Here is a 25,922-nt window from a genome sequence, read left to right on the forward strand (position 1 = left end):
CACAGACACGCAAAGCGAAAGATTTCCAAGACGTGTCCAACTTTTTAGTGTACTGTTTCAGTTCCTTTTGTACAAATTGATGTCCGCTAACAAGGAACTGAATGGCAAAATTCACACCAGGAATTTGATCAAGCATGTTGATTTTTCCCTTTTGGTACTCTCCCAGTATCTATGTTGCAACATGGTGATGACATCTGTGACTAACCTCAGTTTCCACTTCCTTCTGAAAACATCTTGTTTGAAGCTTCACAATGGAAATGTTGATTAATTGGTATGTGTCGTCTTTGTCTCATGATGTCAACAGGATGATTAAGAGGACAGTTTACCAAATGGAACCAGGAAATTCAATGGTAGATAGATTCTCAAACGTTTGAATTTTTCCACTGTGTAAAGAAATACAAAAACACCAGACAGGAGAATATGTGCATTGAAAGATTTAGAGATGGCCAAAAAAAGTTGAGAAAAAGCCAAATTTTGTGGGGCGCTCCTTGTATGTCAATCTTCAAAGAGATCAGAGACCCACATCCAAGCCAATAAAGAGCACCAACTATTTATCGTCTGTTTTTAGTGAGAAAAACATGGTACACTCTGGTTGGGAATCAAACTGTAGGTTCATCCCAAAATGTTTTATGAATCATAAATAAATTCTTATAATAATAATAATAAATAAATAAATTCTCTGTAAAAAGTACAAATAAAGAAAAGCTTCAATACATGTTTGTAAATCACTGGGTTCAAAGAGATCAAATCAGAAATGTTTTCAATTATCAGTATGTGTGTCATAGTTAATAATAATCATCTTTACTGGATGTGCTTCAATAAAAATATTTTCCTCCTTTTGAGCGCTTCCCAAGCGAACCGCGCCTGCATGTCACGTGAACGCAATCAGCCAATTCCATGACGTGCCGAAAGTGAGTGACTCAAGAAGTATGCGCCCGTTTCTCCTTTTCGTCAGCAGGTGGCGCGCGATGACTGAAAGCGGACGTGGCGGTTTTGTGGGCGAAATGGCTCAATTATCGTCACCGGGGCGACGCCCCTCGTCTCCTCCCCCGCCCCTGCCGTACGACACGCCCCGGTGGCTGTCTTTGTCAAAGCCTTTATTTTGATCGGAGCACATGGCAGTAAGCGCTCATCCCTGTGAGAACGTCCGAGGGGCAGCCACAGGTGGAGTCAGAGTTGACGCGTACTATTACTGAACTGTGCAAATCTCTTTATGCAAAGTCACTTTTGTGCCTCCTAAATTAAGTTAGAGACTTGCTCGTTGACGCAAATAGTCCTCAGGTGGAGACTGCGACCCACAGGCCTGTGACGTAGCACTTGTCTCGGTGAGTAAACGTTTCATCTTTACCTGAACTTTCAGGACACAAAAAGTCTGTTGGATTTAGTCCAACGTGCCATAAGGTTCTTATTTGATTAAAATGTGTTGGGAATTTTATTTGCTGTCATTAAGTAACTTAACTAATAAAGAAGGCTGTCATTTTTAAGAATATTTACACAAGATGATGTTTGGTGAAAGTCTTCTTGCATTAATGGCTCTAATTGGAATAATACACAACTCTGCCCATACAAGGTGCACCAGCCACCACTTCTCTATTTTACGATGAGTACAAAGTCTACCTGTGCTCATTGCACAGTCAAAATGATTTGTAGATGACCTGGAGTCTGGACCAGGAATAAGAATTATAAATATTTGACACGTTCACCACTTAACTGCTAAGTTCTCTCCTCGCCGAGCAATGCTGGTGGTGAGAGCTTTCACATAGCAGGCAGCCCAAGTGGCCTTTTCCTGCTTCCCTTTCTCATTCCTTACAAAAAAAGTGTCTAGACATGACTGCACCTCAACAGCTCCAGTTTAGAAATTAACAATCCTAGTGTTACTGTGCAGCATCTGAAGAATCACTCCCCAAAACAGCAACAGGTTTTCTCAGGCTGAAACTTGCATTCTAACAGGAAGTCAATTTTATCAGTACAGCTTGACTGATCAAAGTTTGCTCCCATAGTTGTTTTGTTTTCTTTCCACGTCACGTGGCTTTTCTCCAGAAACAACTCCTCTCGTAATGCCAATGTTTCAACCGCTTCACAAAGCTTTTTGCTCACCCAGCATCAAACATAATTGAATGGGTCGAGTGTCCCCTCTGATGCTGGATCATTCGAGAGGGTTCATGTACTCAACAAAGTGAGACTAGATGGCATGTGCAAAGGATGTGGTGAACCAGCCAGATCGCTCAACAGTGCAGTGCAGTGCGGATGGAGCCTTTGCCGAATAAGCAATGGAAACAAGAGGGGAAGTTGGGGTAAATTACTAAACACGTGTCTCAGTCTGATTACAAACTATTGTGGCAGGAGAGCTGCAAGCCTGATAATCATTGTGATATTTTGCACGATGGCATCTTAGAACATGCTTTCCCTGTCTTGCAAGGGTGTAGCCCTCACAAATTACAGGTATGTTCTTGTGATTATTTTAGAGGACACATAAGCCATTAGTGATAAACGCCATAGTAAATGTGGGAGAAAGACTTAAGTCAACAAACACCCTCTCAGACTTGATTTGTTATTGTTTGATATTTTTCAATCACCCTGGCGACTACAGCTAAATATGACCAAAGGGGTGTGATGAATGAATGAATAAAAAGAATGTTATTTCACGCAGTCCAGGGAGAGGCTTGCGGTTTCATTCCTCTTGTTTTATTCAGCGGGTGTGTCGTTTGCAGGTAGGTTTCGACCTGTCGGAGCGCAGCCCGGCGCGATACACTGCGCCGCTGTCAAAGCCCAGACAAGCCTCCCAGTCGAGTACGAAGCATCTGTTATGTTAATCAGCCATGCTTTTGGGGAGGTTATTCTGACCCAGTGGATTTTTGTGCAAACATAAAGAAACAAATTCTGGGAGAAAGTGTTGATGTAGGTGTCTGTGTTTTGGCTGCCTTGCATTTAAATGTGCAAAGTATATTATACAGATGTCTGCTAGGTCACTCAAATGCTGTTCACTCTCTGGGAGTGTCTACTTTCCTCTGCATTAATCATCATTTTTATGTAGCACAACCATTCGTTTTTTAAAATTATTTTCAAATTTGATGATTGGATTGCATTTGAATTTCCCTTTGTGTAAAATCTATTGTGATTGAGTTTGAGAAGATCTGAAACAACAACGTCAGAAAATCAGATGCATCTCTTCTGTCAAAGTGCTCATCTTAGTCATGTAATATTGGGAAAAAAGTAGGAGTTAAAAGAACAAAGCAAAATGCACATGAAAGAGAGGACAAATAATGAAACAGAACTTACAAATTCCTAAAACAGACAGATGTATTTAAGAGACAATATTGGCAGTGCAACTTCAAGACAACATTTTTGACTTGACCTCTAGTTTAAGGTATGGCTTTCCTGCACTGGCCCGACTAATCTCTTTAATATGTGGCTGTTAAATGAGGTACATGAATATTCCATCAAAACCTCTTCTGCATATGGAGTCCACACAAAATCCAAGTCTTTGGAGTTTTTGAAAGGGAAACAAGATTACCCCAAGATGTGACAATATCTTTGAGTCACAGAGCAAGACTCGTACTAATTATATTTTGAGGCTGTTTACAAACACACTTTTGGTCTCTGTAAATATGTGACATGCATATCAAAGTTAATGATACTAAAGAATGCAGTTATCGTCTCGATCACTCTTGGCATTTCAACACTCATCAAATGGCTTGTGCTAGCAAGTTTCACACATTGTGCACCTAGTATGTGTTCCAGCAAAAGTATTAAGTTCTCTGTTTCTGTGGGCATCAGCCAAAGGGCCTTCCAAGAATTTGCGATCAGTGTCATCCCCTAGTTTTCATCCTTCTCCATTTTGATAGCTGCTGTGAAATAATTGACCACCAAGATCCACAAATTTCGATTACACAAAAGTCATATGTGCAGAGCCCCGAAGGCTTTCTGCATGTTGGAGCAGCCACTTGAATTTAAGTGTCACATTAGCCTGCTGTTCACCCTCACACCTCCTCCATATGTTTTACCCTGAAGGGAAAATCTATCCAAATTGTGTCAAAATGACTTCACACAAGTGTGAATTCATTTGAGTGAAAATCTTCTCAAAGAGCCAGGGACATGAATAGTGCTGTCCTGACCTTCGCAACATCTTAAAGTAGCCAGATTTGGTGACTTCTTGAAGAGATGCATTATCCAAAGAAATGAACTACAGGAGGACGAATATGAATTTAGAGGTTTAAAAACAACGTACGTTTGCCTTGCAGCTCTTTAGAGCAGCTGCATCTTATTCAAGCGTTTCCATTGACCACAGTGCGGTTCAGCTGATGCCAAACGATGATTTCATGACAAGAATTCCTTCTATTGTTTGAATGTGATGTGGCAGCAGTTACTAGAGGTCACCAGAACACAAGTCACCTTTTATGGAATTGCCTTTTACGAGACTGACTCAATAATGCTTGGTGCAGGAGCTGCTTTATCAAAGGGTTAGCACTCATGCAGGTGCAACTTGAACCTTATCAGTGAGCTTCAGTTATGGCTGTCCTGCCCCCCGTTCTCTGTTAACAGTTTTTAATTTGCACCACTTGTCGTTTTACAACGCCAATCGCGGATGTTAGTATTCTAGGTTGATAATAGCTGTTTTAGGCCTGAAGCTACTGGGATTCTTGAAACTGCCGGAAATTGACAATCCAGAGGTTGGAGAGTCTTCCTCTCCTTGTTCTGGTCAGAGCAGCCCTTGAGGCTGCACCGTTAAATGACCCTAATAATGGCTAGTCTAGTCTGGTAACCGGCTGCTGTATATCGAGTAGTTGGAATGAATCACGCTCCAATGCTCGGACGACATGCATTTATTTTCCCCGTCTCAAATATTCATTTAGATTTGTGGAAACTATTTGCCTTTGCAGCTTCTTGAATAATGTTAGTCATGTGTTCATAGTTCGGTTCGAAATTCTTCCCATTCCTGTTTGATGTGGTTATGCAGTTCATGTCAAAGGGATTTAGTCCAGTCAAAGTGAAAGCTGTGCAGATGAAAGGCAAATTTCAATGATCAGTGTCTTCACAAAGTGATGTTGATGTCAAAAGCAATGCCAGCAGATGTTCAAGGTTAAAAGAAAGTTATGGCTTGTAATTAACAGTCTTTTATTTTATTTTTTAAAGGTTCCCAAGAGTGTGTTCCGGACTGATCAATGGCACTGACTGTGGACTTGATTGGTCCATCGCCATGGGGCTTCAGAATAGTTGGAGGAAGGGACTTCAAAAAGGCCATAACTGTATCGAAGGTATTTGTCCGGACTCGCCCTGCTTGCTGCTCAACCTCTTCTCGTCTTATCAAACCATATCCTTTGTTTTTGTCAAAACACAGACTGTAATGGCATGCCATGCAAAGTCAATTTCCTCCTCACTCCGTCCCTTTTCTTGTCTTTGTTTGCGTCCACAGGCTGTCTCATACCTATTTCCTTGCCTGCCAAAGTCATTGCAATAGAATGGAAGTAGATTACATTCGAAGGAAACCACTGATTACAGCTAGAGTGGAAGTTGAGGTGGGAGGTTAGGTGTTCCCAGTCTGGGGTGCACAGTTGAATTTGTTTTTGTCAATTATAATAACCACGTACCACATGCACCAGTAGTTGACTTTTTTTGTTTGGTGGGGCGGGGGGCGTCGGCATGCAGAAGACAGAACTCTGCCCAACATTCAGAGTTTGAATCAGCTTCCACTCCTAAAGCATTTACAAGTGTGTTTACTTGTCTCAAATATCAAAGGCCTTTTTCTGATTCCTCACAAAATCCAACTGGGAGAAACTTAATTGAAAACGACCAACAATGTCCAGTTTGACGTAGAGCCGCTCTTGCTATTCTGTAGTTGAGGAGCCGTCTGGCTGACGATGTGAGCCTGCTGGCACTTGGCACTGACATGTTGTCTGAATAATGGTGATTTCTTGTTCCACTTGGGCAAAGACTTAAGAATAACTTGTCGGGGCTGCACGTAGTTGATGTTCATCCAGGCACGACCTGATCAGAAAAGGCACTCGCCATTGTGGGTCACCGCAGCAACACTTAATTACCTCTTGAAGGGCCACAGGCATGGCCCCCTCTGCCCTCTTGCTTGGCTAAAGCCGCTGGCATTCTCTCGTTTTCTCTGGAGACTGAAAGCTCACACTGTCCAGCACTTTTATAGTGTTTTGCATTCTTTGTTCTCTTTCTCTTTTTTTTAATTTTTTTTTAATTACATTATGCTGAAAATGTCAGTCCACAAATTTAAGAAAATGTATAATCAGACCTTGATCTTGGCTTTTGTATTGAAATGTCTGTGCATAAGTCTTAAACAGAAACCAAAGTTTGCTTCCATTAGAATTTCCACTGATGTGGCATTGTGGACATTGGGTTTGATCTATAAGGAGACTACTACAGTAGTTACAAAGGTCAAAACATCAAGTGTGTCACTCAACTTTTTCCAAAAGGATGTCAATCAAGCTTCTTACGGTTGACTGACATTAGTCTTTTCCATGCAGCTTGCTAATAGCAAATCCTCTTCGTCTTTTACTTCTATTTGGAAATGCTGAATTTCTGTTATTGCGCAGTCAGCCACTTGTAAACCAATGAGAGTTTTTGTGAGACGAGTGTTCATTCAAATTCTTTATTTTCCACCACAGGTCAACGGAGGCAGCAAAGCGGAGCAAGCGGCTCTCAAACCCGGTGATGTCATCTTGGCCATCAATGGGGAAAATACTGCTGACATGCTAAATGCAGAGGCCCAGAACAAAATCAAGAACTCCAAGACCCATCTGCAGCTGACGGTGGAGAGGTATGTGCCAAAAACCAAAAGATTATGATCGTCACATCCTTCTTGTTGATTTAAGCATTTAAATGTGAAGATGTGTACTCGAGAGATTTTTTTTCCAGTTTATAAGCATCCCCTCATTTAATGCCAACACTGCTGTCAGTCCTTCCACTGTTTGGTGTTTTAGTTATCCCGTAAACAGCGCACAAACAACACAAGTGATTGCAATCAGGGGAAATACCAGTTTGAATTGGAGCCACATTGTTGTTTTCCCTGATTCTCCAACGAACGTGTTTGGAAACCTAAATAAGGATTCTTTTCAGTACGGCCCGATCTTGGCCGCAAATTTAATGGAAGGAGTTTCCTTCATTCCATTTCTTGTCACCATCTCTCCCATTCCTTCTCCGACATTGTCCTGCCTGTGGCTCTTAGTCTCTGACTGGTTGGCCACTCCTGGCTTACATGCTAGCACATCATTTTCCCACTTGGCATGTGCGATATCACTTTGTGCCATCATCACTCAACTTGTGTCCCGAAAATTGAAAGGGGCTTGGAGGCATAATTATCAAGTGTCTACTGCTAACTATTTAAATGTGCACATTTATGAAATCATCTTTTTTTAACATGTTATTGAAGTTCTTTGAAATGTTGAAGTAGCAGCGTGTGACCACATTTTACTACACGACTAGTATAAGCGGTAACACATTTTATTTGATTTCCATGCAACTTCCATCTGTGTCATTCTTTTGGGTATTTTTATAGTCTGTCTTAACTGCACCTGAATAACTTCCAGGTGTGAGGGAACTGAGGTGGAATGTGAAAAATGTCCAACTATTTTAGCAGCTGAATAGATGACACTGGTGTATGATTTGTGAGTTGCCTGTTGAATACAATACAACAGGCGAGTGAGGTGAGCTGAAACGTACAAGCAAGTGTATTAATCCCAAGATTGTCATATAGATGCTTAATTTCAACAAAATGGCACTTTATTTTTAAATTCTGTATAGTATGATCTTGGAATACTCTAAAGAGGCTGTTGCTCTTATTAAATGGTGTTTGTACTTCCCAGGGTGTGTTCACAAAACGATCCATTGTTTGCTCTGAATTCTGGAGGATCTGGTTGTGTTGCAATAACCGTAAACCATTTAATAACCCCGGCTTATTTATGATCATGGATAAATGGGCTGATTTGCATTGACCTGAATTTTAACCATTGCTTCAAGCAAATAGGGGATTTTAAGCATTTTATTTATATATAAAAAACGTACTCGAGGGACAATCCGACAAAATATGTTTGACGTAAACTAATTCCAATGCGTTCTCTATTGTTCTTTTTTAATGTTTCTCATTCACATCAGAAAGTTGCGACACACTTTCTTAGCCGATACATGGGAAATATTTGGAGATTCACACTTTTTTTGGAGCATTTGTTTAAAAAAGTTAAGTCAAGAAAAGCAAATGAATTAGATGCTGGAGACAGTGAAATAAAAGTATCAAGAAGGCGCCTGGAAAATCATGTGACCACTTATAGCCAATCACCATCCTTAATGGCGAGATCTTAAATTGACCAGGCTATTGATTTGGGATTGGTGCAAATAAGGCATGTCTGCCATCTAGTGGCGAATGATGATATTACAACTTAAAACTACAGTCAACCCCTTCATAATTAAGGTTAGGCACCCACGGATTCACATATTTTTTAGCCCCCCAATATTTGTTTGTATTTTGGAGTTTTTCAGATTTCCTCTCATTTATTGAATATTCATCTTTTTTGCAACTTGTTCATTCCTGCTTTATATGTTTGATGTGGAATTGTCTCTCCTTCAATTCAATCCTGAGCAATTCTTATTTTACTTTCCTGAGAGTAAGTGTTATTCTGCACACCTCTGAGGAATCCGCCTCAGGCAGGTCCCTTTGACGGGCTAGGAAGAACTTCTATTTGCAAGATGAGTGCTGATTTATGTTGATAACGTCTACAGTGGAAAGTCACACTCAGCATTTTTGTCAAAAGCACATTTAGAGAGGTCAGTGCTTATAGACTCAACACTGATGTAATCATTAACCTGGAATACATCTGTTTGTTGGCCACCAAATTGACAAAGGTAAGAAGCGAAGGGGAAAAATTGAATAATTCTCAGTCACGCAGCCCCCATTTCACAGCACTGACGTTTTTTCTAACGTCCTCTGGAGAAGTCCTGATCTTCAGCTTCTGTGCTTCTTCCTTTTCTTGTCATCTCTTTTCTACACGCAGTATTGCAAGCCTAGGCAAGGAGAGTTGGTGTGTTTCTGTGTGATTTACCACAGGCATTCAGGCCTTCCTGTGTGCCTCATTACAGTACCTCAGGCTTGACCAAGAGCCAGTCATCCTCCGGGGGCGCTGTGTGTTTGAATTGGCCACTGAACTGCCCATTTTTCCTCTTCAAATTTAATCATCAAATTGCTTGCAGAATGTGTTTTTATTCATAGCTAAAATGACTGCAGTAGTTGGAAAGAGGAGAGCTATCAGAAGAACAGTTTTGAAAAAGACACACAGTCCCATGCCAACAGACTTGCTTGAACATCATCCAAAGGACTCTGAAAATTTTCCATAGTGTAATTTTAAACGATATTCCAGACAGTAAAAGTTCAATATGAATTTACACCCTCGATTATTTGACTTTTTTTAGGCCGCCGTAATTGTTTCAACATTGTTGTACTTCAAAAGCGAAGGATTGAAAATAAAGGTGACTTTACAGCTAACGTTGATTTTCTGTCTCTTTAGGCTTGAACACTCCAGCCCAAAACAGACAAATGGCATCAGCACCCCTGAGCAGCTTACCGGGCGCTTTCAGGTCAGTTTTATTTTTGTCATCTGTTAATTTGGAATTTTACATTTAATTTGTAAACTATACTCTAAAATCATGTTTATTCACAAATATTTTGTGTGTGTGTATGATTTACTGTTTACTGTCATTAAGATGTTTTGGTGCTTCTAAGAAATTATAGAATATGAATCCAATATTGAATACTTTTTAATGGTATGATTTGCAGGAAGCTGTTATAGTAAGTCGAGACGAGAACCAAAACTATAGAGAGTACAGCATATCCAGCCCTGCATCGCTGTCACCTGTGCCGTATTCACCACAACCTCCCGAGAGTCCCGATGGCAAGAAGGAGAGATTGACAACCACCACCACTACCAACAAGAGGTAGTAACTTGTAATGATCCTGAAACAATGTCGCTTATCCATCTATTTAAAGCTCCTTTAGCTTTACCCATCTGGCGGTAGTTGAGTTTTTGTGAGCAATGTTCTGTTTGACAAGTTGAATAGGATTAAAAGAGGACAAAGTGCTCTCTTGACGCTGCAGCATCCAGAGTCAATAGTTGTGAGAACAACAAAGTGAGGCCACAAGCTTTGACTGTAGTAACAAAGGATGTGCATACGATATCACATTCCTCCATATGCAGTCACTTCAACAATAGCAGAATGTGGAACATTCGCCACACTTATTGTATGTTGGCCGTTTGCGGACTCTCTACGACAACTTCAAAGGTCACAGGTCAAATTTTGGGCCTCAGTGAGTTGTTTGGGCTTTGGTTTTCTTTGTCTTGATTTTAATCTTTAGTCTATATTTGAGGTGGCCATGAATGCAAAACAGTATGGCTGGGAATGCATCTTGCATGACATTATTCCTAAACTGCATACTTCATAAATTATAATTCCGTTTATAAATATTGAATTCATAAAGAACACACTCTGCAAAATGTTATACACCCCCCCAAAAAAGATAGATTTATTTATTTATTGCCCAAATATTCAAACCTCACTTACAACTTTCCTTCCATGTATTCCAGTGTTCAGATTCGCTCATGGTCGCCAGAGGAGAAGAGTTATAGACTGTCCAGGCCACTTTCACAGGTTAGTTTTTGCAAAACATTTTTGAGTTCCCTTTGAAGCTCCTTAAGTGGTTAGTGTGTCTGCCTCACAGTCAAATGGTTTTTGGTTTGAATCTTTGCTCCGGCCTTTCCGTTTGGAGTTCCCTCTGTGCTCTATTTACTTCCTCACACATTCCAAACAACACGTATGTTTGTCTATATGAGCTCTGTGAATGACTCGTGGCCAATTCAGGATGTACCCCGCCTCGCACAAAGTCAGCAGGGATAGGCTCCCGTTCACCCCTGACCCTGAACGGGATAAGTGGTGGAAAATGCTTGGATGGATGAATGGACGGTTTGTTTTCAGTGAACCTAAAACATACTGTCTCGTCCATTAAAGCATAATCTGAATGAAATGTTAGTTTGTTATATATGTGTTTTATTAATGGCACTGTAAATTTAATATTTGCTGTGAAATGAATGGTTTTAACATTAGGTCTTTTGCACAAGACTTCTTATCCTAAGCAGTGAGGAGAGGCTTGAGGTTATCATGAGTGCCACCAAACAATGTTGCGCTTATTTACAGTTCCAGTAACAAACCCAAAATGGGCCAGATCGGGGCATCCGCAGTGCTTTCAGAGAGCTTTCGAGAGAACATGTTGTGGGAAAGTTCATTGTGAATTATTTCAGCTATGTGTGCATGCTTGGCTTCACTAAAGACCGAACATGTGAGATGACAGAGCAGGGAAAACATACAAGACCCCTTGTAATGGCCGGAGGAATTCCAGACCTTTTTATAACGCTTGCGGACACTTGATAAAGTTAAATAAATATGCAGAGGTTTGAAATTCCAAATATTTGAATGTTTCCTACAGGAGGCTTCAAGCGAAGAACATTCATAAAAATAAATGTGTTTTCGAGTTTGGCATACTTTTGTCGTCAACAAATGAAATGGGATCCTCATGCACTAGCCGCTTTCATACCGCGAGTTGGCACATTATTGAGTAGAGCCATGATTTATTTGCTCGTGCCTTTCAAAGAAAACTGGCTCAAGTGCGCTTTACAACAGCAATCGGGCATGTCCCAATAAAATAACAAGGTGCATCGTGACGTCAGCATGACAGTTGCTTTTAATGCACAGGGGCGTAGGCAGGCAGTGACTCAGTAGGGTGTTAAACTTCACATTCTGGTTCTTCTGCCTCTGATACTCCAGAAAGTACTCTTAGTACTGTAGTAGTGTCCTGTCAGAAAGTAATTGCATGTCTGGCTCCGGCAGACACATCAGAACACATCTAGGGTTAAGACAAACGAAAGAGAATGACATTTTGCACGCAGCAATTTTAACAAGATAATGACTGGCAGCTTTTTAGGTCATAGTTACTGGTCATTCAATGCTCAATTTGAATTTGTACAAAAAATATCGGTGTTTGGTGGAAATGTAATCAGCGTTATGCATAGTTCTGCTTTAGGCGGAGTCGTATTGTGCAAAAGGTGGGATTATATAATGGGTTGGTTGTTTGTGAAAGGAAATTCTGAACACATACACACGCATGCACATTGGAATGAACTTGCTGTGGCTGTCAATCCCAATCAACGTCACGTTTGTGATTATTCATACCTTCAATCGTTTGTATTTTAAATGGTTTCTCTTTGCCAAATTATTTCATTTGTTCTAAATTTTCACCATAAATTGTGACTTTACCAGAATGTTACAAATGAGGCATCCCTGTTTTTAACTGAACTACAATTAGAGATTGTTGCCTGTCTTTTTTTTTTTTTTTTCCTCTCCCTACTTTTCTGGCCTGTAAGCTGATATAAAATGTAATTTCTGCCTGCCATCTGCGCTCGACAGCTTCGATGTCCACTACTATCATTTAGCCTGGTGGATGAGTTATGGGTTTTGGCTGACCCATTTCCATGAACGTTGTCGGCTGAGGTTTTCAAATGATTGGCGTCCGACTGAAGCGTTGTGATTAGTGAGTTGAGTTCTTTCAGAGCGCCCCTTGGGGAACTGGCCGGGAGGAGTCCTGCCTTGGCCGCCCTGTGCATTATACTGCTTGGACTGGCAGGAACACTGCAGCTCAGTAAATGTGCACTGCAGAGGCTCCATGACAAGGACCACTGTCCCGACTGGGAGCTGAACAAGACTACTATATCTAATGATCGGCCTGTCTGAGAAGTGCTTAAAAGGCTTTTCGACACTTCTTTTTGGGTCCCTCAGCGAGCAAAGTGGGATGTGCGCAACAGGATCCCCCCCCTTTTCCAGGGTGTTGGATATCCTGAGAAAATTCTGCGTACAATAGAGGCTGTGATGAGTTCAGACTGTGTACTACTGGTGCTGGTTTTCCCGACGTAGTACAAGGCTGGTCCTTGTGTGACGAGAGCTAGAAGAAGGGGGGTGCTTGTGCCATGTTGTGGAAACCAAGGAGCCTGCCGACTTTGCCAAACTGTATTTAAGACATCACACCAATTTGCAATGTCAAGATGCTGCTGAAGTGAAGAAATACTCTTTGTGCTTGACATATTCCAACTCTTGTCCAAACATTAAAATCACAAACACACAAGTTGTTTATAGGAAATGATTTGGATTCAGAGGAGGGGCAGGTTAAGATAAGTGTTTGCTTCCTTCTCACGCTGCTTCAACGAAGCATTTTCTGTAAAGTCAAGTTGTTTACTTTTGTGTTATTTTTGATTGTTTGGGAAAAAAGATCAAAACAAATCAGACATGCACATTCATACATATGCTCGTCTAGACGATGAGACACGGTGATGTATGTATTTGTCATTATGATTAAAAGTTTGCCTGCTGTCACTTATGGACCAAGCAGTTTTCCTCAGGTGTCCACCATTGTTATGTAAGTGCATGTTTTTTCAGGAAGCATTCAATGCTGCTTGAGGGTGTCACTTCCTTTCCTTTACGCAGTGCTTCTCAATTATTTTCTGTTACGCCCCCCCCTAGCAAGAAGAAAACTATTCGCGCCCCCCCTCTCCACCGTGACTATCCTAACTTGTCTTGTAAGTCGTAAAATGTTGCACTGTCGCAAACGTGACAGAAGTAACAATGAGAGCGCCACTGCCCCCTGCTGTAGTAAAGGCGCAATTACACTTTATTCTAGTACTGCCAAAAAAAAAGCCTGTTCCCCAGGGTCACACGCGCCCCCCCAGGTATAGCACTGCGCCCCCCAAGGGGGGCGCGCCCCACTATTTGAGAAGCACTGCCTTTACGTAACATGTGATGATAATAGAAGTACTGTTATAACCTTAGAAATAATACATAGCTTGCATTCGGCAATCAAGGAATTCATTTTAGTTCTGAGTGGAGCTGCACATTTGCCAGTGTTAAGAGTTGAGCTGGCATTGGCCACGTTGAAGGCATATTTTCTTCCTTCTACAGTGAGCCCTGTGAATGAAGAGGTTTTTTTCACAATGACTTGTAGCCTTTAAAGCTTAGGAGCCATTGTAGCCTCTGCAGGCAGCATGCCTCTCCTCATCCACACCAATTGATCAGCTTGTTTTCTTTTCCTCTCCCCAGAGCGGGAAACTTTCCCCCCCCTGCTTTGCAGCCCCTGGCATGTTTTATGTAGGCGGGAAGAGATGAAATGTTTATGAAGGTGGTTGACTTGTGTCAACATTTCAAAAGTTGCCCAGGGAAATGCATGTATAACTCGAGTGTATTCGTGCAATAGCTGATGCCAGCAGTACACACTACTAAGTCTGTTTTATGTTAAATGTTGCCATGGCTGAAATTGTGGGACATTTGAGCACAATTGTGTTTTTGTGACTGTGACCAGATTTCAAGTTCTGCATACAATTCTGTGTGATTGACTTTCAGAATTCTGACAAATTCCCCTAGAAATTATGAGTCTTTGGCTGTATTATAATTGTATTCTCGCAAGAGTCCTGCCTTTGAAAAACCACAGACCTACCACATTGTGTCTTGTTAGTTACTGAAAGGCCTTTGTTGCAACTGTATTGCAAGTCTCATGTCTTCCAAAGTACTGTATTTTTTATTATTATTATTTTTTTAATCAGAAGTGTTGTTCTGCTGTTAAATCATACTATTTTATACACCAGCAGTCATCCTTCACCTGTCCTCCCCATTAGGCGCCACTATCTTTTTGTTCCTTCGTCATGTCGAAACTGAAAAAATAATTTTGTTGCTCTGTACTCGTGACATGAGCAATGACACTAAAACTACAGTCTGTTGACAAGATTTATATCGGTAGTCTAAAAGTACTTGCTGCATTTGTCACAATTCCCGCACATCGTCTATTTTAAAATCATATATTTTATTGATGTCTTGTACAGCTATTGTGAACTCGGTGACACGTTGCTCATCACCGCTGTTGTCTACTGTTGTTCGTTTGGCCAGTAATCTTCTACAGATGGTTTGTATCAGGAGTAGCCTCATTGTGTGTGGCCAGAGAATCAAGACATGGGGAGGGATTAGTACCAGCATCACTTTATTCCATGTTAATGAATGTTGCGCTATGTACTGAAAGTTTGAGCCAAGAAACCTATTTGGTACTAATAGTGGATGCAGAGTCAAAAGCTCCAGTTTCTTACAAGAATCTTTGTTAAAAAAAAAAAAAAAAAAAAACGGGATCCTTGCAGACCCAGAGTGAAACCCATGCAGAATTTTGCTGGACATTAACAATCACGATTTGATTTAGACTCTTTGGGTTGTGGTTCAATTCAGTATTGATTCTCAGGTGCCGATTTGAGTCAGTATAAAATTAATTAAATACTCCAATATCGATTTAGTGAGATTTAAAAATATGCAAATATTAGTACATTTTGAAATATTTATCCCTTCCATGTAAACGTGTGGAATGTCCCAACATTTTCCACCAATAGAAGATCTTATTTGTGCATATGAAGTACAAAATTAAAAACATGAATGTTGTGTATATAACACAAAAAAAAGTACAGGCAAATTGAATATTTATTCCTGGAATTTGTAATACAAAAAATATTTCCTCCTGGAATTTATAAAAAAAAAAAAGTATAAAAATTTATACTATGTGTGGGTATGCGTATAGGTGTGTATGCATGTTTACCACTGACATCTAGTTGAAGTCTCTGATTTCACAATATGGTAGATTTCACCTTTTTTTTTGTTTTTATTTTACAAATCTATCATACGGTTTTCCACCCCTAGTACTGCAGAATGTAGTTCAGACCTGGCTAACCTGCACAATGTAGAATGCTATGTTAATAATTAACAGATTATTTCTTGAAGTTCCCTGCTTTAAAAGTTTACAGTGTCCTTATACTGTATGAGACATCTGAGACCTATGACCTCAGATCTTGTAATAAAAAATTATGAGACCATAAACCTTTAAAGAATATTACTGATATAATTTGCAATGCAACCAGATTCTCTTACTGTTGTGATCTCTGTTGCAGAATGTGAGCACAATTTTGCGCTACAGCTACAAACATAATTACAAGGCTTGGGCAATCCGTGACAAGAACTCCAACAAAGAAAATAACTGCGTAATAAACACTGCATACTCACACTTTCATAATTTAAGGGTGGTTTTTGGCCTAATTAGTAAGTTGGCTGTCCCACAATGTTATTCATTATTCCTCTATGCGGTGTGAAGTGGATGAACAGATATTGCAGTTTCTAATGGCAAAACCAACTAAGTATCCCAAAATAAAATATCCTGAGCATCTGTACTGTGCAGAGCTGTCCCATGCCCTGTAATCGAATCCACAGGGTGGTAATGATGATGCAGAGTGGCTCGCTTGGAGCCAGACTTAAGGCCCCTCGACTGGCACCATCCCCAGCATCTCAGTTGGGCTTGATCGGAAACAGCTGCTCTCTCGAGTTTACCGTTTCCTGGTTTTGTTTCTTGATCTGGTCAATAATCAGAGACTTGGTTAGCGTTTGAATACAAACATTCATATTACTCTCAAACTAAATTATATGCCATGCTGTATTATGTCATACTGTATTTTGTTTGGTTAAATACACCAAGCATCAAGGCCAAGTTTTAATCCGGAGTCCAAATCCTGAGTCACAGACAAGGGAGTTTGTGTGAAAGCGTAAAAATACTCAACAGCAACTAATGACTCTTGTGAAATGCCTTTCGACGTCCATTGCAAGTGTATCAGAAATTCTGTCTTTACAAAGGTAATACTCAATTGTTGGACCTTTCGTTCTCAGATATGTCCAGGATTCATTTAGCTATGGAGACTGACTCGGAAAATCGGTTTTGATTTGAAAGGTGTGGGTGAATCAAACTGAATCAAATCATTACCACAATTAGCTATGTATTGAATTTTCTTTGGGGAGGGAGAAAGATTGCTGAAATGAAAGCCATATTTCCAGTACCGACAAGTTCATTCATTTTGTAAAACATTGCATACCTATTGGGCCTACTGTTCAGAATTGAATTGTTATCCAATGACCTGAATCGTTCCACTTTTAAACCATCCACCCTATCAAATCATTTTTTTTTTTTATTGGAGAGATATCCACTCAATTGTACCAAATATGACAAGTCAAAAAGTTAAATGATACAAGCCTTATGCAAATAAAATCTTTTGTAGCTAACTTGATTCTCTTGATTCGTATTTTCTCATGCAATCTGACTAGATGGACAATGGGGCCAAGCAATGGTTTTCCAGGCAGTTTTGTGAGTCTGATCCCAAGCACTTACCATCTGCACTATGTTTACTGCAATTAAAGCCTTCAGAGGCCATTGGTTTGTTTTCCTTCTTCTTTTTGTTTTTCTTTACCGAACTGCATTCCTCTTGAGTCTCATAGATCTCTGTTGGGATTTTCACTGAAAAGAAAAAAAAGAAAACAGCTGCTGTTGGAGAGTATGAAGATTCATACGAAGCAGCCAGACAGTTACATAACACATGATTGGCTTGCATTAGTGAGGATTCATCTGCGCCACTTTATGGCTTCTCATTGGGTCTTCCTGAAGAGATGCACGTTTGTCAGGTATATGACCTTGAGATGGGCTGACATAGGTTCCTCTAGATTATTGTACTCGTCGTCTGGAATAAGTGATTTTATGAGGCTGCAGTTATTTTGTTAGGGATTATCCTGGGAAGAATCCCAGCGAGCTGCGTCAGTGATCATCTTTAGTAAAGGCGTCATGGCACGCAGCACCAATCTGAAAATGGAAGCTTTGGTTCCTCACAGGATCTGGAAACTACTTTAAGAATATTTTAGTTTAAATGTGACTGCAGTGGACTGAGTACACAAATCGGATCAATATATTTTGTGGTGGACACCCGATTTATTTGTTGTGACTCCTGAGTATAAAAGAGTTTATAGTGTGAGTTATGTGCGTGCAAACTTTAAGTACAGGTGTGCTGACTGTTGGCTCACTCATGAAGTCTTATGACATAATTATAGCTAAATCACTCAACCTTTGCCCATTCTGTAACTTTGTGGGTGCTTGTTTTTTTATGCTTGGAACAGCAACAATTAAAATGATTTCAGCCCAGTTCATTTGTTTAAATGTCTCTTGTCTTTACTGCGCATACATCGCCCTCTTCTGTCCAAAGTACGTATAGGGGAAAAAAAAACATGCTGATTTGTGCAGTATTGCAACTTCTAATTTTTGTGAAATTGGGCTTTAAGTATTGCGACTGATTTTGAAATATCCTGCCACTTAAGTTCAAGATTCTTTCCCCATCGGACCAAAGTCACTTGTGCTTCGTTGTAACACTGATAGGATTCGAGTACAAAAAGACTCCACAGTCTAATCATGATAAAATAAACGCTGAGGTAAGTTGCTGTGAATGTGTTGCCTGGGGAGCAAAAGAATGCAGGCTGTGATTCCTATCGAAGGACACCACAACTGTTTTGGTAATACTGTAATGATTGTGTTTGTGTTAATGAAGTGTTTAGACTTCATTTAAACAAGATTTGTGGCTATAAGCACTTCATGTCACTTATAACTGTTACTTTATCTCTACAAGCTTAATTATTGTTAATTTTTGCTGCTGACTAACACTGCTTCTTGCCCTTTCTTCACAGGACTTCTCTCCTTCAGACTACAGAAATAGTTCTTTGTCCAGCAGAACCCCGACCCCACCGGGAAACTACTCACCTCATAGTGCCATTGATCAGGATGTGCACATGTCTACTTATCGCAGGTAAATAAATACTACATACATCGTACCTGTATTTGTTGGTTTTGTAATGCATTGTCACCGGGAAACTACTCACCTCATAGTGCCATTGATCAGGATGTGCACATGTCTACTTATCGCAGGTAAATAAATACTACATACATCGTACCTGTATTTGTTGGTTTTGTAATGCATTGTCATCAGTACTGTCTGCTTATATAGTGGGGTAACATTGCTAAATAATATGATCGCAATATGCCAAAGTGTGGCGGGCATGCTGTTTGGTCTTTGTCTCAAGCGTCAATATTTCATTCTTCTTGCCGTCTATTGCCATTCATATGGAATTTGGTGCAAGGTTTCAATTATTGGGCTGCCAAGTCAGCGCCGCATGTCCGAAGCTAGGGTGGGGGCCACAACCATTGGGCATGGGTTAGTTTCAGACTGAGGCCGGAAACCTCTCATTCAATTGAATTGATCTGACGAGTTAACTTTTTACCTCAAGCTTCAAGTGCAAGGGTGTCTACACTTTTTCAGAATTTCTTTCCCATGCGGTGGGCTTGTATTTACGCATGCACATATTCTGTGTTTGATCAATGGCTGGTGTTGAACCCACGATACTCTCTTGCCCAATCCACAGCTAAAATCTTGGGGGTCTCAACCGCAGATTTTTAAATGTTTCCCGTATCCAGAATTCCTCTGGGTTGAAACCAGATCCACAGACATTCCATTTGTATCACCGTAGATTGTTCCCTTGTTCCAAAGGCCCGTGTTGAAATTGCAAACGAGCTGTCAGACCAATGTCTCCATTGAGTGTGCAATTGCTGCAGCTGTGTGTGGCCCATTGCAGCTGCAAACACATGCCCGGTTCCTGGAAAAGATATCCGTGAGGGTGCCACACACACCTCACAAGTTCTGATAAGCTGGTGTAGCTGTGACGTGTCAGTCCTGCCATCTTTTGTGTCCATTATTTCTCCTCTTTTGCTTGTGTCTTTCCACATTGGACAAGGGTGGACCTTGGCCCCAGTTGGGAAACCACAGTTGATGTGTCAGCAAAAGCAGTCATATGCAAACATCCAGTGTTCCCAAAATGTTCGATTTCCCCTAATTGGCCTCCAGTTTGAAGCCCCCGGCCTGCACAGTGTACACTAAGCCCCTCTCTGCTTCTCCTTAGCCACTCATAGCCCACCCATTTATGCATTGCGGCCAATGAGTTGCAGACTAGGGACACACCTTTTCGTCAAACTCTGCTTTTTCGGTCGTGTCTGCTCTTGATACCGTAGGTGTCTGCTATGCATCTGACTGTGTGTGCACAGCAATGTTTTTTTTTTCTATGCATGTTGAATTACCAGGAGTAAGTGTGGTTGTGTACTTCTGTTCTGTCTTTGTTCTCACAAAGGTGAGTGCTGCCATTTAAAGTGTATTTAATTTATGGAGATGTTGTCGCTTAAACATGAGCTGCTTTAAGAAACATTATCTGCATTTAAAGGGTTCATATACAGAGCTTATATCCGCTCCCCACTTTTAGTCTGGTATGTAGTTGTCTCAAACATTCCAGAAATATTGGCCACATTTCAATCTGGATGAAATTTTGTCCAACCTTGGTCTTTGAGGCATTCCCGCAGTCTCCTGCTTTTTGCTGTCATCCTATCTGCTGCTATTTTGTTTCCTCCTGGTCCACCAATACTTTGCATTTGCTCTCAGACGGGATGGTGACCGACGTAGAAAGGAAATGGAATTGCTGAGGGTGGAGCTGAGCGAGCGTGTGGAGAACTTGGAGTTTGGGCTTTCCGTGTCTGTTTTTAATAAGAGCCATGTTCAGGGATACAGAGGAAAGAGTCTGAACTTTTGCTTTGGCTGTATTTTTGTTGTCTTGTCCATTTGCTGTCTCTGGTTTCAGCCACATCCATCTTGTATGACATTGCACATTCAAACGTCGTCGTGGTGAAGTGATTCACCTTTGACCATCATTCTTTAGAGCGTCAAGCGTTCCTGTTTTGTCTGCCTGCTTTGGAAGAAGCCATTACACTGTGTAATGAACCTAGTGGCACCACGCGGTGAATGCCACAGTGACTTTAGTGAACCATGCCTCACCTCACTGCTATTTGTTCTCCAGATAAATGGAGCCATGACTAATTTTGATTCAATTCCATTCTTTCGTCCTTGCCTTTGTGCTTTCGCCAAACCTTTGAAATGTTTTGCTACGCTGGCTTGTAGTCAGACCGTCAAATTTTTATATCAGTGGAACCATTTCAAAATGAAGATTGCGAAATAAACAAGTGCATCTGCTCTGTTCACATCTCGTCGAGAATATGGTAGTTAAATGGTAAAGGCTTGGCATTGTCTCGCAGTGATAGGCGGGTCAGCCATCAGGCCAATTTAGCTGTCAGCTCACAATCTCACTTGGCTACTGAGCGATTGCGTGTTTGTTGTTATCATCGCACACCTGACTCGACTGGTGTACCCGGTTCGAGGTGACAGCTGCCACTCGGCAGTTTGCTCTCCACACATATTTGTCTTTCACTTGCTATTTCAATTGATGTTTTTTTAGTGGGTGGTGAAAGTGCTTCCACATCAAGTGTGGAAGGGCCAGTAAATGTGTTTTTTTCCACCGCACCGGGAACGAAGAATGTGCTCGTAAACAGCACTACTGTTCTCTTGGCTCCGTCGTAATTAGCTGGCCTGTTCTACGACCGCCTGGTGAAAACTTATTGCGACCCCCTGCTGTGCGCTGACTGGCTGCATGTAAGCACACGGAGGTGTTGTGATAACACGCGTGGTGGCCTCCCATTTTATTAGCCTCAGCGCATGTTTGTGAGTTAGTGTGGTGTTAAATATGATGTCGTCTCAAGCCTGTGGTGTGCACTTTGGATTCGATGCGTAGAGGTCAAAGTTCCAAAGCCAGCTGCAGCTGCCCTTCTTTTTTAATTTCCTCTACATTCCATCCACACAACTTGTCATGAAAATACTTTCTACCAGGCAGTGCCCAAGTGTATTGTTGGTAGATGAAACGATTATTAATTGTGATTCATTTTTATTATAATTGTTTACCTTTTTTTTTTTTACAGTAATTCAAGCTCTGAAGTTGTCATGCAGAAGTTTGACAAGGACTCTGAGGTGTACAAAATGATCCAGGAGAATAGGGAGTCTCGCACAGCTCCTCGTCAGTCCAACACATTCAAAATGCTGCAAGAAGTTCTGGAGGCCGACGAGAAAGGTTGGAACAACACAGCTAACCCGTTTGTTTGGCAGTGCAAAAATATATACTTTGTTGTTCAATGCAAACCTTTTATGTAACTTCGATTATGCTGTAAAGTAGTGGACAACTTCAAATTGATGTTCACAAGCTGAACTGAAAGCAATTAGTATTCACGACTATATTGGCAGCAGGAGAGAGAGCGAGTCCAATGGCGTGCATGGTTTACATCAGCACAGCCTGGAAGAACTTCAGCTGCTCTGTCAAATACTGCAAGATTTACATCACTTGTTAAAGCTGCCTGCTGGCATCTATTCATTTGGAGAAAAGTTCTATTCCAAATGTATCGTGCAATTTATACTTTCACACGAACGACATCATGTGAGCTGTGAGAAGACAAACACGCCCGAGTTTATTTTAATTTGTAAAGGGCAGATGATGAAATACTTCTCAACCAATAGAATTTTTTTTTATGAAAATGGCCAGCAAAACAAAACGTGTAGTTGCAAGTAAAATACAGAAACACTGATGCAACACTTTCAGCATCGCGACGTCACTAAGTGTGTGTCAATCCGTGTATGTGTGGGTAATTCCAGAGGCTGCATTGAAGTTCCCAGGAAAGTTATCGCCCAATGTTCCGAAACCAAGCGCACCCGTGGGTGGAGTCAGCAAATACCACATCTGTGAGAAGTGTGGCACCAGCATTGTGTAAGGAACACATTCTCACTTTGAAAATTTATTGAAAGACCAAGTGGTGCAACCCTTTTTTTTAAGAATCAGAACTATCACCAAAATAACATAAATAGGACCATAATTTATTATTTCGAAGTAGGGCTTTGTTATTAATCAATGTTATTGATTAATTTAAGTTTATTGTGCTGGACACTTTTGTTTGGTTTTATTTTCAAAATGTATTTTCTGCATTAGATTAGGTGAGATTGCATAAAATATCTAGATATCACTTTTTTATTTTTTTTGACACTCAATGATGACACACTTTGATTCCGCCCACTCATCCTTCCACCTGCAGCACACAGGCCGTGCGCATCGTGGACGACCGCTTCCGCCACCCCGAGTGCTACACGTGCACAGACTGTGGGCTGAACCTCCGGATGAGGGGTCACTTCTGGGTGGGCGACGTGATGTACTGTGAGAAGCACGCCAAGGAGCGTTATCAAGGTCAGGCTAGCTCGCCGCGGTCCAGCCTGTCCCCTCGCCATTGAGTCTTACCCCACTGGCTGCCTGACATCCGCCTCATCGAACCCCCTTACGGACAATTGGCACGTGGGAAGGGATAAACAACATGGCAGATTTTTCTTTTTTTTTTTGCTCATTTCATTTAACAGTGTTTGACGATACTGTGTAATCCTTCACTTACTTAACTTGCTTTTCTGACAATTTGGGGAGGTTTTCGATATCGTTCACAGTCACTGATAATTATCAGCTCTAATAATACGCCTTCCATGAGTCCGCGATTACTGAGGTGACTGTACTTTACCAACAAACCAAAACCTTACCATTTCCAAGATTCTTCTTACTCTTCAAGATCTGGATAATAATTGATAAAATAGTTTGCTAATACAAAGGGACCAAATCCGACCTACACTGCATCCCATGCAGTCAGTATGCAATGTGTGTGCTTGCACTGTGTGCGTGTGTATGTGAACGAGAGGGTGAGAACAAAAAGTGTGACGTTGACCATTAGAGATTTGAATGATTTTGAATATATATATTTTCTTTGCTAGACCAGCAACGTTTTCTACGTCTCTTTGTAAACAGGATTTAGTAGGAGAAAACAAAAACATGTACAGTATTTGCTGACTTCTTTTGCTCTTGTGTTGCTTATGAGGGTTTTTTCAACATACAAAGATTTTGGATGTTTGTGTGATTGAACTGTATTCTATAATATATACATACAATTTTCAATGCATAATGTATGCACAAGACAGAGTGTCAAAATAAATGATACTGTATTTGCCCAGTTACAGCAGTACTGTGCATGTGGCACTTAATAAATTGCACAACTTGAAGCTTCTTGTGTTCTGTGCGCGTGCAATTTTAATTTGCTCCAACACACATACTCACATCCTTTTAACATGCTTGCTAAGTAATTTAGTGTAAAATGCGGCATATATTGATTCTTGAAAATCACATTGTGGATCAGGGTTTACACACGGTCTGCATATCTGCAAGTACCACCATGATCAAAAAGAGGAAGAAACAAAGATTATTATTATTTTTTTTTTTACATAGGATAAAGTTTGATTTTAATACAGTAATGTCCCGTTAACTGAGCTATAACAACCTCGAGTATTGCTATGCATTAGGTAAATGATAAACCTGCCAAGTTTCCGCCCAGGCTTTTCAGCATTTACAGTGACACCAAGTCGACCACAAGAGGTCAGCATTGCCCAGTTGAGAAAATTTGACGTCACACGCGCGCACACGCGCGCACACGCGCGCACACGCGCGCACGCACACACACACCATACTATCCATTACCCATATTACTTTTGACCTTGGGATTCAACCTGAACATATAATTACGTTAATTTTGTCAGGTCTGCTCCTACTTAAATAACCATCACTACTCATTAATTTTATTTTTGGTACTCTAATAAACTAATGTTAATTTGTAGAATGACAAATTAGACCCCTTTGCAGCATTTCAGAACCTCATAAACCATTAAAACTATTGAATATTGTCAAATATAATTTTAACATGTGATTTATGGTTATTTAATAAACATACATGATTAGATATTTGGATAAACTGGAACAAGTAGCACACTTCGTCACAGGGGAAGTTCTCTTGGGCCTTCGTGTATGCAGTTTGCGTGTTCTGTGACTGGTCTGTCTATGTGCCCTATGAATAACTGGCGGCGAGTCCAGGTTGTACCCTCACCCTTACTCTCATAGGCAGCGATCCCAAGAACAAGAGCTGGAGTCAATGGATAGATGGACAAAAGTAGTAAAACAATATGCCAGACTTTTTTCCCCACTTACGCACACACACACACCAGCAGTTCCATTGTTTCGCAACATCCACTACCCTACCACTCATAAATCTCATTTGATAATCCCATGAATTGTGGAAGCCATTGACTTTTTTTCTGAATGCCAAATTAAAAGCATCTCACCAGGAACTGTTGCATGAGTAGCTCATAAAGGGACGCCTGTGTGTGTGTTGTGGCAAATTACGCCACTGGATGTCATGTGTTTCTCAAGGGCCAGCGTGGTTGAGGTCTGCGACGCAGGAGGCCTGATGCTGTTCTTTTATAAATCCCAGCAGTCGCAATCGAACCACACTGCAAATGTTTTATTGTTGCTATTTTTGTTCAAAGGGGGAGTCAATGAGCCCCCCACCCCCACCCCCGTCCCCATGCATTCGTTCACGTCATCTGTTCTCTCGCGTGTCCTTGCTTAGATTGTCTCTCCCAATTCCCAAATGTTGCGTAACTTCCACTCCATCTCCCCAACATTATCTCAGCTCTGGGCACCAAGCAGTTACAGTTCAACCTCTTCTATTTGACGTGTTCCACATTCTCAACGCTGCACCTGGAATCAGGTCCAGATGTGGAACTGGGAAAGAGAAAGATTGCTTGCTTGGCCGTAAAAGAAAAAAAGAGGCGGGGGGCGGGGGGGGGGCGGTCTGTCTATGGGGTGCATAGAGGAATGGCATTATACTTTGCCTGGATGCCATTAAGTACAATTTTGATGTAATGTGTAGTTTCAATGGAAACTGGGTTCTTTCAGATGAGAGAGGTTTGGGCTTCTTCTGGACTGGTGTTGTACTGGAAGCCTTTTTTTCACAGCTTGGATAAACAGCCCTCTGTTTCATTTGCAAGCAGGCGCCCATCTCTTGCTACAATATCGCATACAGAAATAACAAACCTGTGCGGGTCAGAACACAGGCTTCCATTGTACCGCTGGGCTAGAGCTTGCACGAGTGTGGTGCCTTTACTTTTAACATATAGGAGCCAAAATGCTCTCCAGTCATTATTATAGAACACTTG

At 41.0% G+C, this 25,922-nt stretch overlaps 1 protein-coding gene across 1 annotated transcript; it reads left to right on the top strand.

Moving 5' to 3' along the window:
- Nucleotides 1-1,083: 1,083 nt before the first annotated feature.
- On the top strand, nt 1,084-23,936 carry pdlim2 (PDZ and LIM domain 2 (mystique)). The gene is made up of 10 exons (XM_061278526.1): nt 1,084-1,325; nt 5,134-5,255; nt 6,627-6,778; nt 9,516-9,585; nt 9,785-9,942; nt 10,590-10,653; nt 18,619-18,737; nt 21,779-21,927; nt 22,503-22,614; nt 22,937-23,936. Exons 2-10 carry the CDS (start codon nt 5,163-5,165, stop codon nt 23,127-23,129), a joined length of 1,110 nt encoding a protein of 369 aa, XP_061134510.1. The 5' UTR covers nt 1,084-1,325; nt 5,134-5,162; the 3' UTR covers nt 23,130-23,936.
- The last annotated feature ends 1,986 nt before the right edge of the window (nt 23,937-25,922 follow it).

The sequence above is a fragment of the Syngnathus typhle genome, linkage group LG5 (assembly GCF_033458585.1).
Source record: "Syngnathus typhle isolate RoL2023-S1 ecotype Sweden linkage group LG5, RoL_Styp_1.0, whole genome shotgun sequence".
NCBI lineage: Eukaryota > Metazoa > Chordata > Actinopteri > Syngnathiformes > Syngnathidae > Syngnathus > Syngnathus typhle.